This window comes from Epinephelus lanceolatus, chromosome 24 (assembly GCF_041903045.1).
Source record: "Epinephelus lanceolatus isolate andai-2023 chromosome 24, ASM4190304v1, whole genome shotgun sequence".
Lineage (NCBI taxonomy): Eukaryota > Metazoa > Chordata > Actinopteri > Perciformes > Serranidae > Epinephelus > Epinephelus lanceolatus.
The window spans coordinates 13020558-13040174 of NC_135757.1; the positions used below are offsets into that span (position 1 = coordinate 13020558).

General features: G+C 41.1%; 1 protein-coding gene across 1 annotated transcript in view; it reads left to right on the forward strand.

Annotated features, from left to right (window-relative positions):
• Nucleotides 1–2677: 2677 nt before the first annotated feature.
• The window catches only part of cckbra (cholecystokinin B receptor a), a 45468-nt gene continuing 28528 nt past the window's right edge, over nucleotides 2678–19617 (forward strand). The window contains exons 1-2 of the mRNA XM_033616134.2: nucleotides 2678–3249; nucleotides 17270–17518. Coding sequence (XP_033472025.2) covers nucleotides 3108–3249; nucleotides 17270–17518 — 391 coding nt within the window. The 5' untranslated portion in view covers nucleotides 2678–3107. The remainder of the gene's footprint in view (nucleotides 3250–17269; nucleotides 17519–19617) is intronic.

Consider the following 19617-nt stretch of genomic DNA (forward strand, 5'->3'; position numbering starts at 1 on the left):
TTACACTGCCAGATTTTCCACGAATATTGGGCCGTTTTGACGTCAAGCTGCGAGCGATTCTACACACAGAGCTGGATTGGCGAGTTGATCCGAGGTGCCAAATTTTCCGCCTCGTAGGGTAGTCATATTGGCGGAACCCTTTTAGTTTAAACAGACCGAGGCAGCCTTCCGCAACGGGAGGGGCTGTTGATGAATTGTAGGAGGAGCTGCTGATGATGCCTAGAGGAGGAGAACAAGTCTAGTGTTCTCTCAGACTACTTGAATTAATACTCAAAGTTTATTATGGGTTTTTTGCCCAATGATGATAGTCCAGTGGTTCCAAGCCTTGGGGTCAGGCCCAGTACAAAAGATTTTATGAGGGATTAATAGCGTTTGAAAGAGGTAGTGTTCTGCTACTTTTTGACTTTTCTCTAATCTTCTGGTTTTTGTGAGACCTTGGACAGTTTTACCTTTTTGTTTCTTAAACAGTCAAATAATGTGTGTCTCAAAAAGGTTGTGAAACACTAGCCCTTTTTAGATAGGAATTGTGCAAATTTGCAGGAAAGCCCAATCAGTCTTTTTTCAGCATTGGCAGTATAAAAACAAAATTGGGGAGTGCGGCAAATTGCCGCCAACCTACTTTTGTTTATACAGAATGTGCCTTTTTTAGCTGCTCGCTAATTCCTACTTTCAGCTGTTTCCTGTTTATCCACCGCCAGTGGCTCGCACGTGCGGCTCTGTTCTTAGGCTTTAGAAAATTTTGCTCCTGACAGGAGACTTTGGTCAATGATAGGTCATTTCAGAAAGAGAGCTTTTGGCTGTTCAACAAATGCAGATGCATGTCCCTTCAGATGCCTGAATTAGCCTGAATTATCCAGCCAAAGCCTGAGATGCTATTCCAGCATTGGCACCAACTGCCCACCCTGCCAAGCAACCCAAAGAAGGATGATTGACTTATCAAAAACAGAGTCTCAAAGAGAGTCTGACAATAAATGAACTAAAACAAGTGTCAATATCAGCAAAGAGTTTCAGAGATGGAGAGTAGATGACCAGAGCTAGGGGCTCTTCGATAATTCAAGTTCGTGTTTGTGCAGATGGTTAGCAAGCGCCTCAAATCACAGCGTCTCCCCTACCTCACCCCCCGTCACAACAGACCACCTTGGACAGCAGCTCTGGCTGCAGCAACTGGAATCCAACCAGTGCAAACCCCGGCTCCAGGGGACTGGACTGTTGTGACTCTAGCCAGATTAGCAAACTTTCTGTTGCTGCCATTACTCAGGCCAGTGGCCAAAAAGCTGCTATGAGAGCTGGTGCTGGGGGTTTGCACTGACTAAATTCAAGCTGCCCACCAAAGGTCTGTCTCAGGGCTGCTCCCGCTCTCCTCCCGGCGAAGCAGTCCACAGTGAAAGGGGGTAATGCCTGGAACACTCTGCTGGTGTGTTTTATATTTTAGCACCTGTGTGAACAGATTAGAGCAGCCACCTGACCTCGTGTGCAGCACTGCTCAGCCGCGGCCTGGCTGCTGGTCAGGCATGATTCATCTAGGGAATAGGAGTATTGCCTATTTTTTCCACGTGATGCACAGTTTTCAGCAAAATTAGACTATGAAAATGGTCTTTTGATGATCGTAGTGACATTACACCAGTTTCACAAGTGTCAATGTCTATGTCTGTCACAGACATGAAAAAATATAAATACTTCCTGTTTGTGTTTCACAATAAACACCCTCTGACAAAGTTTTTGAGGACAGAATCCTTTCATTTGTTCAGACAAGGCTTGTTATTTTTGAAATATAATATATATTGTGTTGCTGACAATGTTGGGGCTTACACATCTCCATAAATGAGCATTGGCTTTTAATTGTGGAAATACACTAGCTACAGTTGCATTCAGCTCTGCAGCAGTGACGCAGCAACAATGCTGTCAGTGTAAACACCACAGGCATGCAAGCCACAGCAGATCAGCAAGGTGCTGTCACACACTGCTCATGCAGGCAGTGTGTTCCGGGTGTAAGGTGGAGGGACCATGGGGTGATGAGCTGGATAATTCTTGTCTCATTTGTAGTGTGATACACAGAGAGCGAGAGAGCAGGGCAAGGAGGGACTGAGCTAATGTGCTGTGAACACTGGATTATTGTATGAAGCACATGCGTATTCTCAGGGTCATCTGGTGGGAGGGACCTAAGACAGAAAAGGGAGAGGTGTAGGAGGAAGGTGTGCTTTCAAAGTCTGTTTAATTTGTTCTCATCTCTCCTGACATCTGCACACCCCAGCTTTAATGTGCAATATTCATTCTGCTTTTAGCTCTGCTTTTGGTCTCGACCAAGCCCTGTGAAAAATATTTGACTCTTTAGCTGCTAAATGCTTCCCATGTTCAGTGTGTCTGTCCGCTGTTTGGTGCTGAGCAGATAGCATCCTGTGGGTTTCTATAGCTCTTTCATTTAAAACAGCTGCGGCCAGAAATGAGCCAAAACAGTAAAGGTGCGGTGAAAAAACACAAATGAATAAGCTACAAGATACTAAAATGATCAAAGCTGTGGATCTGTCACTATCACCACTGCTAATGTATTTAAGAAATGTCTATCATATATTTGATCCCCAGTGCCACTTCCAAATTTGCCATTTAAACCCAATTTAGAGAGAAGAACCTGAGGTCACCTTGCAGCTATGAATAAGACGCCTATTCATGTACTGCTTTGGCTAACTTGTACAGTGTCGTGAGCTGAATGGATAGAGGGAGAGACAGAGAGAGAGGGAGAGTGTGAAAGAGAGACAGAGAGAAAGACAGCTCCTCAGTTGCCTTAGCAGCGCAGCTTCATTCCTTCACAGTCGCGCTTCAGTCCGGTGCAGTGAGCGCTCCGCTGCGCTGCGCTTCAAGGGGCTTCCCTCACGACCGCACGTTAATTAACATCTCACGGTGCGGCTGTTCTCCCGTTATTCCACCGTGTGAGATTCTAAAATTAGTTAACTCCAGTTTGGGCTTTCTCCAAGTTTCACAACGCCCCCACTCCGGCTGTTATGAAGAAAAACGCGACGGTGGCAAGTTGATTGCAGCGCGGCTCCAGTTTAAACAGACCGTGCAGGTGTAGCTGCATATAATCCGTCTAATCGTCCTTGTCGCCGGAGAGGATGGCTCTGCAGGCGGAGAATGTGAGTGTGGTGGAGGTGTCTGCAGGCTGTGGGGAGCAGGGGAACCTCAGCATGGAAGTTACAGACTACAATATCAGCTGCAGGAACGGCTCCGTGCTCCCCAGACCGCCCAGAGTCAAAGGTAAGATTTTTCTTCTCTTTTTCTGTACACCAAGCTGTCTCTCATGAATCATCCAAGCTGAGGTGTTAAACTATATTTATGCTTCCATCTGGCGAAAGGAAACACCTGGCCGCAAACAAACAAGGTGTTAATACCCTATTGTTTTTTGTCAAACTGGTTATCAGGATTTGGAAAATGTGTCTTTAATTACTGACATCCTTTGTAAATAGCCTGCTGTTGTCACTGGAAAAACAAAACAACAACAACAAAAAAAAATACCTCTTGGTAGAAAATATGTTTTTGTTCCAGCCTCATAGTGTTGTTTGCTTCTAATTACAAACTGCCACCTATGACTAATTACCTGCTCAAAAATGTAATCAGCAGACCCAATATCATTTGGATACTGAATTTATAACACAAACAAAAAGCACTTTTATCTTCTAACCATCAGAAATTTTCTCCCTGCCATGAAATGATTTGCAATCAGGACTTTCCTTTAATTCAACTTCCTCGGCCTCTTTGTATGCAATCAATCACCAAGCAGCCCAATTTGCTGCTGCTCCTCTCTGCATCAATAATGCCACAATCAGAGGAGTGCTGTGCGTACAGGCTGAGAAGCTGGTTTTTAATTCTGAATGTTAAATTACCTTGCGTATAATTTTCAAAATACTGACTTCCCGTTGAAGAGATTAAACCCCCACACCAGAGGAGATAAGGCCCCTGAGCTTTGTCTCCAGTAGAAAATAAGGGCTGATTAGGTAATGAGGTCTGAACGTGGGCGAGTGTTCTGTTTTAACTTTTCTCCCCCCCCCCCCCCCCCCCCCGCCGCTGCTGCAGTATCGAGAAAATTTCAAATCTTCCCCCACTAAATAATTCACAGTCGTTCCTCCTCCTGTGCTGCATTACTTTTATTGACCTTATAGGAGGCAGGCTGGAACATCAGCAGCAGTGTGGGCTCAAGCATCCGGAGAGCAATCAGAAACTGTGGGGTGTGTTCAGCGTTTGACCGAGAGAAATGTCCTGCTGACAGATAGCTGCCTCCATCTCATTCCCTCGGTGACACACACACAAATGGTCTTCTTTTATTTACCGTAATCCTTAGTGGACCTATTCCTTCTCCACTGTCTCCCTTTAGGCCGAGAGAGAGCAATGGAGTCTGATTATGCAGCTGTATTGCTGCTCTCAGATGTGATACTCCAGTGCTGGGACACAGGAAATTAAAGCCCCACCCCCACTATCCACTTGTGGAATTACTGCTGCCTGATTCATTGAATTGGAGATTTTGTCCTTCACTTGCAAAAGGGCTGAGCCTCTGATACAGTGGAAAAAATCATATAAAAACTGTAACATGGACAGTAACAGCAGTTTAATCAAAGACAATCTGAGAAAGTTGAGTAAATACATTCATATGTTGGACCGGAGCACTGAGAATAAAACATTAAGACAGTTTAAATGAAAAATGAAGCTGACAAATTTCACATTGCAATTTATTTTCCACGCTAAAGAACTGAACTTCTGATACATGACTTTAATATATATATAGAAGGAGGTTTATTTTGCTGGTTATGTTAAATGACTTGTCTTTCTAAAATGTATGCTATAAATACAAAGTGATGCATTTTTAAAGAAGCAAAAGCAGCAGTTTAATCCAAGTAACTCCAATAAGTTGCATATATATATATTTCTGTTGGGCCAGAGCATTGAGCATCTTTAAAGAGCAATGAGAGTTGAAATGAAAATTAAAGCTGAGGAATTTCACATTACAAGTTATTTTCCATGTGTAGGACTAAAATAATTTTATCATTGTTTCTTATAAATGACATAAAAGTTAAAAAAAAAAAAAAAGCTCATCACAGTGTCCCACAGTGCGAAGTGACATCTTGAAATTGCATGTTTTACCAAGTCAACAGTCCAAAACACAAAGGTACTCAGTTTATCGCATGAGAAACCCAGAAAATGTTCATGTTCATATTCATATTTAAGAAGCAGGAACCATTTTTAGGGGGGCATTTTAGCTTATAAAAAACTTGAATTTATAGAGTGCGTTCTCAAAAATTGAACCCTTTTTTCAAAGGCTACAAACACTTCCTGCTTAATGGAAGGAGATACTTGAAGTGTAGACTTTATATATCATCTACTTACACACAACTCTTATCTCTGACCGACTTTAGAGAGCTGATCGTATTTCAAAAATTGCTGTGCGCTGTGGGCTGCTCCATTACACTGCTGCTGCCCCGCCTGAATTGTTTGGCTTCCCCTTCACCTCTAGTTTCTATACATAGAGGTTTTTAAACTGATAGGCGTGCCTCTTCAGGGAGATGTGGGAGAGTTGTGGGAGAGAGCAAAGATACCCTGTGAAGTGAAGAGAACGGGTGGATGCAGGTGTTCTTAAAACAGGAAACAGGAAGTTAGTTGTTGTAGTTTGACCCACTGATTTGGGGTTCATCCCAATATCCCTCTTTGACTCCACTATCCTCTATCCTCAGTCTTGGAGAATATCTCTATTCCTTGCAGCTCTCCCCAGTGTCTTATGAGGGCGGAACTAAGACGCCAGGAAGAGATGCAAGTTAGGGAAAAGTGGATGTAAGATTGGGTATTGAAATAAACCCCAGGTCAAATTCAGGGCTCCCAAGAAGTGTGCCAATTTGACAGAGTGGACAACTCGTGTAACTACAACTTTAGGGTCCGTCACGTGATGCCATTGAGCCAGGAAAAGACTTTTTTGCTTTAACTCACATTGGTAAAGAGATGACCGTTGATCAGTGGATAAATCTTTTCATAACCCCCGCAAAATGGCTTGTTTCACTATATATAGAGCTGCATGATTTAATCATTTTATCCCCATTAATGTTAGTGAAGCACTAAACCGGAAGTTAGCGACTTGACCAGCTAAGTCTCTAGGGTGCCTGCTCTATGGGCCCAATGATGTGGAAGATCTGGGTAATTTTACACCCACAAACTTAAACTTTTTTTGCTTCGTGCACCACTGAACCTTCATAGGAATGAAAGAGGCACAGCCTTTTTATACATCAAATTGCCCCAATTTGCACCAAAAATAGCACTCTTCCTCAGAATCATAATTCTGAGGATAACATAATATCTGATGCCCATCATGAATAAACAACTGTATATCCATCACACTTGTCACGCTTCTTTTGCTTCCAGGATGCCGGCATGCTGTCTAAAATCTGGAGTGGCATGATGCCGCTGTTGTTTGGTTCTGTGTAAAAATGCAAAGACGATCTCTGTGTAAATGGGGTCAATGTAATCCATAGCTGCCTGTATACCCATGGGTACAATGTTAACAGGACTTGGTTATAGCTAATTCTGCAAACTGTTAATGGTGCCAATTTGCCAAACAAATTGTACAAATGTAGATTTTTATGATCCTAAAATGTAAATGCATTTCATTCTTTGTGATGTGCATTTACACGTTTGTCCTGGAGTCCCACATTGTCTGCAGTGTTTGCTGCTAAAAGTGAAGGAGCTGCTGTAAAACTCCCACAGCACAAAAATGAAACAGCATCTGACAGGCATCACATTATAGTAATCATTCAGGACTCTGAAGAACAGTTGAGTTCAGACAGTGCCCTGCTTATGTGGAACAACATCTGTAGCTGCACCTTGGCTCCGCTCGGACACTCTTCACTCCCCGCTGATTCAAAGTGGCACTTTGCTGAGCTCGCCCGTCCTTTCGAATGCATGTGAGATAAGTTATCATGAAGTGGATCTCATAAGCATTAAATGAACACTGCTTCCTTTTTCAAAGAGAAACCAACCAACCAGACGCCCCAGGCTCTGGGAAACAAAAAAAAAAACTGGGAGGATTGTTACTGCAGAGAAACCGTGCACTGCATGCACAGTAATAGTGGCGGGAACAGCTCTGGAGTTTCTAATATCAAACCAATTTCTACGACGACTTGTCTCATAGAAGAAATTAGCGTCTTGTTCCCTTTGGGTATGTGCATGGTGATGTAGACTGTCATAACATGATCATGTTAATCAGATCAAATAAATGGAAGAATTTGAAGCGACCTGGTGAGGCAGAGCAAACGGCATGCAGACGCAGGCACTGAGTGTACAAAACATTTCCTCCTTTCTGATTATGAGCCGCTGCCTCTTGTGCACAGTTCACACCCCAGTGTTAAGAAAAAATCGCTGTGTATAATACATTTACTAAGGAAAATCAATAAGTGATTATAGCTGTTATATGCATTTATCTCATCAGTTCACACCATGGGAACAGTGCATATATCACAGATTATGAGGGCATATAGTGTCTCCTGTAGAGTAGACAGCACAAATAAAGATCCTTTCAATGATGCGCAGCACCCCCTCAACCATGCAATAGTTGTATTGAGCTGTAATGCCCTCTGTCTGCACAGTGGCCCTATTAACTCATGATAGCAGAGGATTGGAGGGAGGCAGGGCTGGAGTTTTATGGGGTTATCTAGTATCAGTCAGACTCAATGCATATGATGGAGGGCTAATTTCACTGTCAGTTAATCCTTAGTCACGTGACTCGCCAAGTGACAGAGCAAAAACAACCCTACTTTATGGGGCTCCTAATCCCTGTGCAACCGTACATGACGAGCAAGTTTAATCATTCTGAAATATATGAGCTCTGATCCCTGATCGATTTTTCCTCTAGTAGGTATGAATCTCACAAAGTTTAAGGTCACTATGATCCTGAGAAAGTCCAATTAGTAATTGCACTGCATGGTGTCCCCTTTGGAAACACTGGGGCCTCACTGCTAGCATTGTTAACATAATGATTTATGGGAATCAAGTGGCAAACATCGCGCCTGAATGTTTAATTCGATATGGAAATCCCTCAAGATGCAGCTCCTTTAATAGCTACAAGGTGCCTGTTTCAAAGAGTCCACACTGAGGCGAATAAGGAATCTCCTGTTTAATCAACCTCAAAGAGTTAGGGTCAGAATAGTTCATTTCACTTCTTTAATGAGTATCTTAGTTGTAATTACAACAATAAGAAAACATTATTTACATAAGGAGGGCGAGAAGAAGTTTGTTAGGGGATGCATTTGCCTTGATCGACAGGTGTCTCAATTTCCTATTAACTGTTACACTGAGCAAGGTGGTGTATATTTCAGTAGATGGGATCTATAATTTTGTTTTTTATCATGACACTGAATTGGGTATCGAAAATCATGGAATTTCACTGGTACTGGTATAGGCTACTAAATCTATGGTATCCTGACATGCCTGGTAATTAGTATGCACACTCATCAAGAACGTGGAGCCTATAATTTACAGTTAGCAGCCAGCCTGTCAGTCGAACATCGGCATTCATCTGGCTTCCTGTCATTGTATTTGCAGAGACAGCAAAGTGGACAGGGATTTGCTGAATATGTTGACCTCAGGAGAGGCCGCAGTGCAGTAACTCTGATGATGATTTCAAGTTAGAATATTCACTTTAGTATCTCACAATAGCAGAGATTGGAGACTTTAATGGCATCAGAAGCAAACATGCATGCCTGACAATGCCTCATGGGAAACTGAATATGTGCTGAGCTTGTCCGCATGCTGCAAACAAGCTCTCTCCAACTTCCAAAAAATTTCAAGGTAATGAAGGATCAATATTATACTCTCACGGGAAGGCATGGTGGAAACTAATTGAGTTTAATTGTGCTGACTGTAACAGTAACTTTCCTCATTACAGTGATAAAATGCGATACAGAGACAGAGCACTATGCTAAATTGCTGTCAAAGGATTCATTTACCACCATTTTTTTAAGATCCAGTAATACATGCTTGGAGTATAGAGCTACAAGAGGGCCAATAGGTCAAATGAGTCAGATCCACATACCTCAACAAGGTGAAATCAGTCTTGATCATGTTTTTCCTCTGTGATTAAACTGAACATGTAGCAAAGGTCAAAAGCACTCCCTATCTTCTGATTGTATCTGTTAGAATATAAGACATGCCATCACCTCTCTGAACTCACTATTGCAATTTTGGAAAGAGACAGCGCCTGATTATAGCTGTGACAACCGGCGAAAGAATGATAGGGACTAAAGCCAGAGCTATTAAGTGCTCTGTGATATAAGATAGTGATTTATTGGCAGTGTGGACACAAATCTGGCGTTCGAAGCAACCTCTCTGAGGAAACACTCACACTGAAAATGTTTGTATTCAAATTTGGAGTGTTTACTGGTTAAGAATGAAATGACTTCCAAACACAACCATTAATGGTTATAAGGAAACAGATGTTTATATGTAATAACCAGCAGGTCTCTGTGCTTGGAAAGTCTATTAGAGGAAAAAAAAAAGATTAGATTTCAAAACTTTCAGCCAGTTTCTTTCATGTGCTGTGTAGCAGTGAACACCATAGAAGGTAAATTACAGCAAAGGGCAGATAAATTATTTTTAGCTAAAGTTACAAGATTGATTTGTTTTTTAGTTACCATCCTGCCAAAAGCATTGCATCAGGTGGGAGTGTAAGTGGACCAAATATGAAAATCTAATAAAGCTGCTTTATTGAAGGCTTGTACTATTTCTCTGCCATCACTGACAGATTATATTGCCTTGATATGGGAGAATGTTTTATGAGGCTACAGAGAAGTCAGTCAGTGATGGATTTGTTTATTCCTTCCCCAAAAAAGATGTTTTCCTCTCATGACCTTCCAAAAGAGGCTCTTCATAATACGAATGAAAATGTAATTCTAGGATGTTTATCCCTTCAAGAATTGGAAATGTCTCAACAGTAGAGTACTTCGGGAAATGCACTCAGACTGATTTCTGCATATTACAGCTGTCAGACGGAATGCGTATATCAGCATTATACTGGATTACATTCATATCTATAGGTTAAAGGTACCCGTCTCTCTCTGCCCCTTTTCACGCTTAACTGTCCTATCTATAAAAGCAAAATGCCCCAAAAAATATCTTTAAAGTTGCCCTTTGGTGTTATCAGGGCTGGGGAATATATTGATATTGTATCGCTATGTGATATAAGACGAGATATTATCTTAGATTTTGGATTGGTAATGTCATAAGTGTTGTTTTCCTGGTGTTAAAGGCCGCATTACATGAAAGTCGTGTCATTGAACTTACCAGACTGTTTTAGCTGTCCTATAATTTGCTTTCTTAGTCATTACATCCACATAACTGGTGATAATTTATTAGTCTCACTGTGTAAATATTTTGTGAAAGTGCCAATTGTCAGCCCTCGCAATATTTACATTAAGGTGTTTCTGTCAAACTATTTGATTTTCTACAGATTGCCCCACCTTAGTTTACATTGACTGGTTGCCATCTTTGACACCTTGACATGTTGTCTAGTGTGTAGGATTTAGTGCCATCGAATTGTGTGTGTGCAGATTGCAACCAACTGAAAATTATCTCGTGTGCCAAGCATGTGGTAGAACCATGGTGGCTGTCGCTAAAACACGAAAATGCTAAGAGTCAATGTGTGATTTGTCCATTCTTTGCTGCTGTACAAACAACATTGCAGACTATGTGAAAGAGGACCAGCTCCATATGAAGATATAGACGGCTCATTTTAAATCCTACAAACTTGAACTTCAAGTGCATTTCTTTCCACTCGACACTTGAAAAGATGAATTTAGGATTATCCAGGAACCTGTACAGTTTATGTCCATGTTTACTGGCAGTTCTCCATCCCTGCCTTTTCTGATATGTTGCAAAGTTTCTTGGCAAGTTATCATCACCAACTGTTAATGAGTGGAATAGCATTAAATTGGCAGAGAGAAAATCAACGTATGAGATACTACAATAAAACAGTGCTCTATAGCACCTCTAGTGGTCAAAAAGTCCACGAGGTAGCTTTAAAGGTGCCATATGAAGTGTTTTGGGGGCAAACAAACATGTTTTCAGTGCATTTCCTTCCTAGTTGTGAACCTGATCTTTGAAATGTTAGATCTACGTGCAGCTACATGTGTTTATGAGTATTCTTCTTTACCCTTCACTCAATTCGTTGGCGTGTCACCGCAACCAACTTTTGTGCAGCACACTTGCATGTGAATCCTCATGTACACAGACAGTACAAACAAAATATAGAGCCATACTTAAACATTTCTACTTAGCACTACCAGTTGTCAAAACTCTGCAGCTTGAGAGAAAAATTGGAACTACAGCTCACAGTATGAAAACGTACTGAATACTCCCTTGTGTGCAGCAAACTGAAGAGCAAACAGTTTTTTGATGGCAGTGAAAATGTTGTTTTTGAGAGACTTACAGGCAACAAATATGGACTGGCGCAGAATATTTCGTTAGATCACAAAATGTTGTGAATTTTGGAAACGATTACATCTATCTTCATCTGTTTTATATTCGACTTTTAGACTTTATAGAGCTCTGGCGTTATTGTGAATGTTTAAATCACATCAGCTGTGCCGCTGACTCGGTGACACAGAGCTATCTTAAAAAACAGGCTACATGTCAAGTTTGTGGATGTAGTAGCTAAATCTGTCCATGGAATAACTACTTCATTTTTTCAGCAGATATCATAGTTATAACAAGATTAAGCTAGCAAGGCAGTTTTGTGTTTATATCTGAGGTATTTATTCAGTTTGGGAAATCCTGCAGTCCCTACAAAGCAATAACGTCTGCTCAAATTGGCTGGTTGAGTCAACAGAGACTAGAAATTGTCTCCGTTGCTAGGTCGTGACTGAGAGTTGGCCCACTTGCAGGAGTAGTAAACTAGGTTTCATTACAACTGATGTGACTGATTGTTTTTCAGTTATTTGTCAGACTTAATTTATTTGGAAACAGAGATCACATGAGGTAAGTGTTTTATTTTGAGAGCAAATTGTCCCACAATATGAATACATTTTGACTGTGTCCTTTATTTTGGTGTCAACTGTTGTAAAATCCCAAACAACACTCCAGGGTAAGCTTTGGCATCATTATTGGCACTTCAGTGATGCAGCCAAGACCGAGGCACAGGCACCAGTAATGATGGTAAATCACACCCTCTTGTGTAATATTGCAGAAGTAAAATAATACTGTAAGTCGTTCAGCAAGCAAAAATGGCAAACATTCACTGAAAGTACATTCAATACCATGAAATACAAAAAAAAAGAGAAAAGGAAATTTATCGTTGACTCCCACAAGTTCAGGACTCATTTCCTGACTCATGTCTACTGCTTCACAGGTTCATTTCCAAAGGGCTTTGTGCTCACTTGTAATTTGGGAGAAGTATCAGATCTGGACGGAGCTGACAGTCATCTCTAACATTTCATCATCTCAGAGGGGCTTGCTATGAAATACAGCCTCATGGCAGAGTTGTGATTAAAAGAATAGCTCAGAATTGTGGCATCTCAGCCATATCCACTCGAAGATGATTACTGCTCATTATTGATGATCTTTTTTATAAACGTGTCAGGATGAAATTTAGCTCCACCAGTCAATCCATAAAAATGTTCGTCTTAATCCACTTCCCCTAATACATGACTTTCAAAAGACTTCCTGTCCACATTAAGTCATGTTAATCCTCTCTTAAAGACAAGACAAGAGAGACATAATTACAGTTTACACTGCAGATGCCAATAGGATACACAATATAGACAGAGCAAACAGAGGTTAGGTAAACAGATACAACCCTAACAGAAGCGGTTGATCTCTCAACCCTGGGTCAGAGCTAAAATGTTCCACGTCACCAACTCCTGCTGCATACGAGCAACTCATCTTTTTATCTGTAATGTATTTATAGATGCTCTTGGATTTGAACACAGCTGTCACGCTTGAGGGAGTCAAAGGAACCAAAATGAATTGTCCTGCAGTCGTTAGGCTCAGGGGAGCCAACATACCGCTGGTGCTCAATGAATAGATAATTCCATTTTCACTCGGCTGGATCGCTCACAATCTAACACAATATAGGCTGCTGAGCCTGTGGGGGCTCCCTGCTCAGTGTTTGTGTTGGACGTCTCACCAGTGAGCAGTGATTATGCATATCATAATACATAATGCAGATGTGTAAATCAAACTCCTGTCAAACTTGTCACCAGCGTTGTGGATTATCTTTCAGTGGGAGAGACGAGGTGGATGTTGCTTATATGAACTTGACCGTGGTGTCAGTCCTCAGCTGATGAAACTTCTCTCAGAGTCATCAGAGGATTTCCTTATCAAAAGAATAATTCATATTTGCAGTTGAAGGTGACTGGGACTCTCATATGGCAGAGGTGATTAACATGCATCCTGCAGTGTCCTGATGGGTTTAAATCCCTCAGCTACTTTTATCTCTGCTGTCTAGTTCCTCTGCAGACTGCCTGATATATTTAGATTTCGACAACTTTACTGAGGCCAAGATCAATTCATTGGCAGCTCATTCTGTCCATACACACGTCAGAACTCATAGGCAAGGCAGATATATGTCAGAGGCAACAGATCAGCATACATGTGTCATTACAAGGGACCAACAAGCAGCAGTAAGCCATTGACAGGACCAAAAAGAATTTCATTCACTTAAAATGGCTGCTGTCAGGGTTTAGTAGCCTGATGAAGGAAGCAATGAAGGACTTAAAGTAGTAGTAAGTTCTCCTAAGGGGCACATTATCACACTGGCCTGAGGGCATTACAGCGAATTCACTGGACAGGACATGGTCAGATTGGCTGATAATTCCTTTCGCTTTTTTAACCACCTGTTTCTCCCACAGGGAGTCTCTTTGCTGGGCTCCAATTACCTTGGAGCAGACTTTCACAGTACCAGTCAGGCTATTCTTTTCCTTATCAGACAACCAATCAAACCAGAAAATAAATGAAAGGAAGACTTTCAACAAATGACTGATGAAAAATGACATAAAATAGTATCTAAAACATGAAACGAGTTCTTTTTTTTCCGTGCTTGACAATTGATTCTGTTTATATCAAACTTGAGTTGAGATTCAAACACTTCCTAGAAACTTATGTGTTGATATTTGTGTTGATTTCAACATTGTCCTTGCTATGTATAATGCTAGCTTTTGGTTTGTCACTATTCTGCCTGAAACCAATGATAAATACCTTAGCTTTAATTATGTCAGGGTCAAGGAGGTGCAAATGTAAAATCCAACCTGATACTGGCCTCTTAGACTTCCTCAACATTTTTATATTTATTTAAAGCAAACTGTTTTTCTTAAAAGGAAACGGTAAACATTATGTGCAGCATGGGACCTCTTAAAGATGTTTAAAGCAGCAAATATTTTATTTATAAGGACAATGCTCATGAGTCAGCATTTCTGTTAATGGGACAATGTTAGCCAGCTGGCTAATTTTCAGCTGCAGTCCTGTGGCAAGATGCTCTGACACCAATGGAGGTTAGGAAAACAAACATCGATGATGAAATTATGTTAGCAACAAAATTAGCATTCTCAACAAATCATGCAGAGCAAATGGAAGCAGCAAAACAATGATGCAATAATATGATCGCTTCCACCATTTAGTGTATTAGCATTGCAAAGCAATATAGCTGCGGCGTGGCAGTGAGACGGGCTGGGCATTTTGAGGAGGAAGATGAAAAAAGGAGAAATACAGGAGGGTCTGTCAGCAGAACAGCCCGGACCATAACTAATTTACCATGACTTAAAAATAAATTCTAGAAATTCTAGCTCTATGCCCAAGTGGGCATTGGCATGTTTATTCTGTATCATCCTGGCCTGGGACTCAACCTGAGGCAAAAAGGGCACGTGATGATCTTGTTAAGCTACTTGCTTAGTGACAAACTATAGACTCGCTTCTCACTTTAACTTCGACAGTCACCAGGGTTGCATGTAGAGGCAGATTTCAAAAATTCAGTTGACATGACAAAATTCTGGGAATTTTTATACTTTATGTGGACAATATAGAGATGTCTGTAATTTCATTTTAACAGAGATTGACTGAAGGGACAAACTGATGTTTCAAGGCTCTCAAACGTTTACATGAGGATAGAATGCAAAACACTGTCAAAATTCTGTTTTTGAGGTACAATTTACGACACTATAACTACCATGACGTAAGTTATTTAGCAAAAATTTGCAGTAGGTGTTTACAGTACTGTTTACTATGGGCTCAAGTTTTGATATTTAAAAAATCGGGCTGGATCATTTGTGGAGGACAGTCTGAAGATGCTGTGTAGTGATTCTGGTGTCGGTTGAGTGAAAAATGTGGTAGAAGACAGGTTTACTTAGTTTTACAGTTTTTGCTAAAAACAGCTAATGATGGTCTGCATAGTCCAAGTAGCGCAAGCATTTCTACATTCATTGGGGCTACATTTTATTGAAAGTTGCAAAGTTGTGGAATGTACGACTGATTTGTGAGGTGTCAGGGCTATTAGCCGAAGGCTTTATTTGAGGAACCCTGACATAGGACTGGACCAATGTGCAAAGTTTTGTTTATTGTCACACAAGGTAAGGTAGATTTTATGGTGGGAAGAAGACCAAACCAGACTGGAGTGTTGCTGTAAAATATGTATTAAAGTACTGAATAGAGCGACAGTGTGTTCAGCTCATGAGTTCAGCTTATCGCTTGTAAGAGGAGAAATGTGTTTTTCCTTCTTTCAAAGTTACATATAGTTTCACCTCTTGTGAAGTGTAAATATGTAGCTGGAGCCAGCAGCCAGTTAACTTTGCATAAAGACTGCAAACGAAGACAGCTAGCATTGCTCTCTCCAAAAGTAACCAGCACCTCTAAAGCTCACGAATTTAAAATAATACATCGTCTTGTGCTGCCAGTTTGTAACGCAGGCTTTCTCATAAACATTCATGATGATGTGAACATGTATTTTATGATTGTATTTCTAAAGTCAAGATGACAAAATGATTATAAAAACACAGATCGGATTAAAATAACATTGCGTCAGGCTGTTGTATTGTGTTTTTATTTTCATTTTGTGATCTGAACATACAGTACTGTTTGTGTCCTGGTTCCACTCCTCATGAGGAGCGTGTGCCTTCAAGGTGATGTGTAGCGCTCTGTCTGCAGGCTCTGCTGGGGACCTTTAGACTTCTCCCATGTCGCTATCTTTAATCAGAGGACTAAGTCAGCGCAGCACATGGCCCGCCCTGACCTTGTCCTGTTAGATACTCTCATTCTCACACAGACTCGCTGTGGCAGGCCGGTGTGAGTGAAGGGAGCATCCCAAAAACCCTGTGGCCAGGCTGCCATGCTCTAACTAATGCTCAGCTGTACGGCAGGAAGGAGGAAGCCATGTGAAACACACGTATTTTAGAGGACTGTTTCATTCTCAGTTTTAATTGTCAGGTCGTCATCCTGCACAGAAAATGTTCTGTTATTTATCTGATTTGTATTGCAGTCATTTAAGGGGTTAATTGAATGACACTAATGAAGGTAAAGATGTGGATGCAAATAATATTTATTTTTGATCTTGTTTTTCCAGTCTGACTTGTATTCCCAGGCCACCACCTGACAGTCTGTTCAGCACTCGTGATGTTGTTTGTCTTCATCATTTTCTTTGGGTTTTATTTTCTTAATTATATTTTGGCTCACAGGGTGAGCAGGAAAACATTGTCTCTCGCACAATTTAAGATGATGATTACACAAAGTTATTCCGTCTTGTAATAGACTTTGGTGTTGTTTATGTGCCCGGAGTCTTATTTCCCAGGTGAACAACCTGATACAGCCTGTTCTCCGCGTGTATTGATGTTATTTTCTCACTTTTTCATTCATCTTCTCATTTTATTATTTCATGCATGGCTTGTTCGAAAGATTACTAGAAAAAGCACAGACACAGATTAAAAAAAAATGTACTTTTTGTTTAATTTTGTTAGTGGAAATCTTTTGTCTACCAGCCAGTTAAATCTTGCTCCTCTGCTTCTTTCATTTGTTCTGTCACTTCTTCTTCTTTGTTCAGTACTGTTCCCAGTTATTGTTGTCTCTCATGACTACAAAAAATTGGCACACAGAAGCCTTGATGAACCAAGTTAATATTTTCTGTTTACGAAGAAAGACAACATTCATTCAGCGTGTCCCATTAATTCAAAGCTGGTAATTCACTTAAAAAAATGTGCTTCCTTTATTTAGTTGATCAGCCAAGCTACATACGTAAACAGATAAATGATGTCGTCTCTTCTTCTCTTAGAGATGGACTCGTTCCGCATCCTGCTCTACTCTCTCATCTTCCTGCTCAGCGTCTTCGGCAACCTACTGATCATTGTGGTCCTGATGCTGAACAAGCGCATGCGAACCGTCACCAACTCCTTCCTGCTGTCGCTGGCAGTCAGTGACCTCATGATGGCCATCTTCTGTATGCCCTTCACCCTCATCCCCAACATCCTGGAGGACTTCATCTTCGGAGCCGCCATGTGCAAAACCGTCTCCTACTTTATGGGTGAGGATGGGTTGTTTTATTTCAAACCTGGTTCAGTGTTCTGGGAAATATGCTTATTCACCTCCCTGTCAAAGTTAATTAAACCATGTGTTAATTAGTGATTAGAGGTGCTGGTAGGTCGACTCCGTTACCTTTGGGCAGAGCCAGGCAAGCAGTTATTTCTGCTCTTTTTAATATTTAAATAAAATGCTAGTTCAACTTGGATAAAATTGGCCCATCACTTTCAAAACCATTCACAACTAGCCGGAGTGATGCTTCACAGAGATGTCAGGAACAAGAGAGAGATCCTTGAATCAAATAATTTTATATACGAACGAGCAGGTCATTCAGTGACTGGCTTAAAAGGGTTTCCTATTCACATTTGGTAGCTAGCAGGCCATCAGAAAATATCTTCCAGCCTTAGAATCCTGCTGGAAAATTGCTTGATATCTAACAAGAGCTTTCAGTGAGGCTTTTCCCTGGGCTTCATTTTGCCTGTCAGAGGGTAACCGTCATGCTCAAAGTGCTCGAACAGTCACACGTCTTCAGGAGTGTGACTGAGCGATGAGCTGGCTCTCATCAGGCCAGAGTCAAGGTGCCACGTGAAGCCTGAGTCACACCGAAGCACAAGAGACGGCAAAAGAAACCGAGATCCGCTGAAATACTTTGTGTCTTCGCTTCACTTTGAACTTTGAATGGTTGAGGAGAGCTATTGAATGGTGAGGTCCACAATCCTATTATTGTCTCAGAAATGCAATGCACCATCTGTGAGAACAGGCTCGCTGAATCTCCTTTTCAATTACTGGGTTCTCTGAGCTGTGATAAGGAGGAGGAGGGCGGGCGGACCAGCTGCCTTGGACTTTAAATACAAACCTTTTCTTATTTGGCCGCTTTGTCTAATGCAGTCAAGGTAAGGACTGCAGAGTGGTTAACTGATAAATAATGGCTGTGAAATGATGAATCACCTTACCATATGAAAAGTGGCATTTTGTTAAACTGTGACTAATGACTCGGATGTCCTCCACTGCAAATGTGAGAGATTTTACGTGTGGATCAGCTATTTAACAACTGCAATGGAATTTTATTTTTTTCTGCACAACATATGCAAGAATTTCAGTTGTCTAAGTTTGAATGTATATCTCAAAAGGTGATCAGAGAGCAGTATTTGAGGTTATTCTGGGGAGTACCATCAGCAGCATAAGGGTGGGGCCAAGAATTACGGTCCAGTTCCGCAAGAAGTTTTGTTCTGTCCACCGAGTCGTTTTCTCCCCCCTGGTATTTTGTTCTCAGGGCTGTACAGCATTTCATTCAATTGAGAGTTACTGAAGGGAGAAAAAAGTTCTCAGAACTAGTGAGTTTGCTAACTGCCAGTTAGATCAAGAGAGCTGCGATGTTAGCCGTCTGGCAGCCAGAGGAAGGAATCCACCACCAGTGAAGGAACTTAATTTAGAACTGGTATGATCTGGACTCTTGGCTAGAAAAGTCTTACTAATGATGCAACTTTTTTAAGGCATTTCCTACACACAGATCCCTCTGTGTGTTGCTTGCTTCTGTAGTTGAGCCAATACTTTTTCAGTCAGCGTTTTAAAGTTTTCCCAAGTTGACCGGTTCTTCTTCTATCAGTAGGCCTGTCAAGATATATGCAATACTGTGCCACTGACAAGTCAACTGCAGGGATTCACAAGCAATCTCTGCAATTGCTACGTTTTTTTCAATAGGAGCTTTGCATATTTAAACTAGGGCTGCTACTAATGATCTGTTGATTATTTTCTCGATAAATAAATCAGCTGTTTGGTCTGTAAAATGCCAGAAAATTGTAAAAATGTGGAGTAAAAAGGAGTGATATACCTAATAATGGCCTATCAATAAAGCTTGTTTACAAAGCACTAAATCTGGATGAATGCAGCGATTTGCAAAAACAAGAAAAAGGGTGGTAAAAATGCATAAAGCACTGTTTACCCAGTTTTAATCACCACAGGTCAAATCAACAGCCCTACGGGAGCTGCCTATGGAGGGAACACAGAATCATTGAGCTTCTTGACATGAAAATTGTGCAAAATATCATGTAAATTCTCATCTACAAATGTCAACATGTAAAAACCCTTATCAATCAACCATCC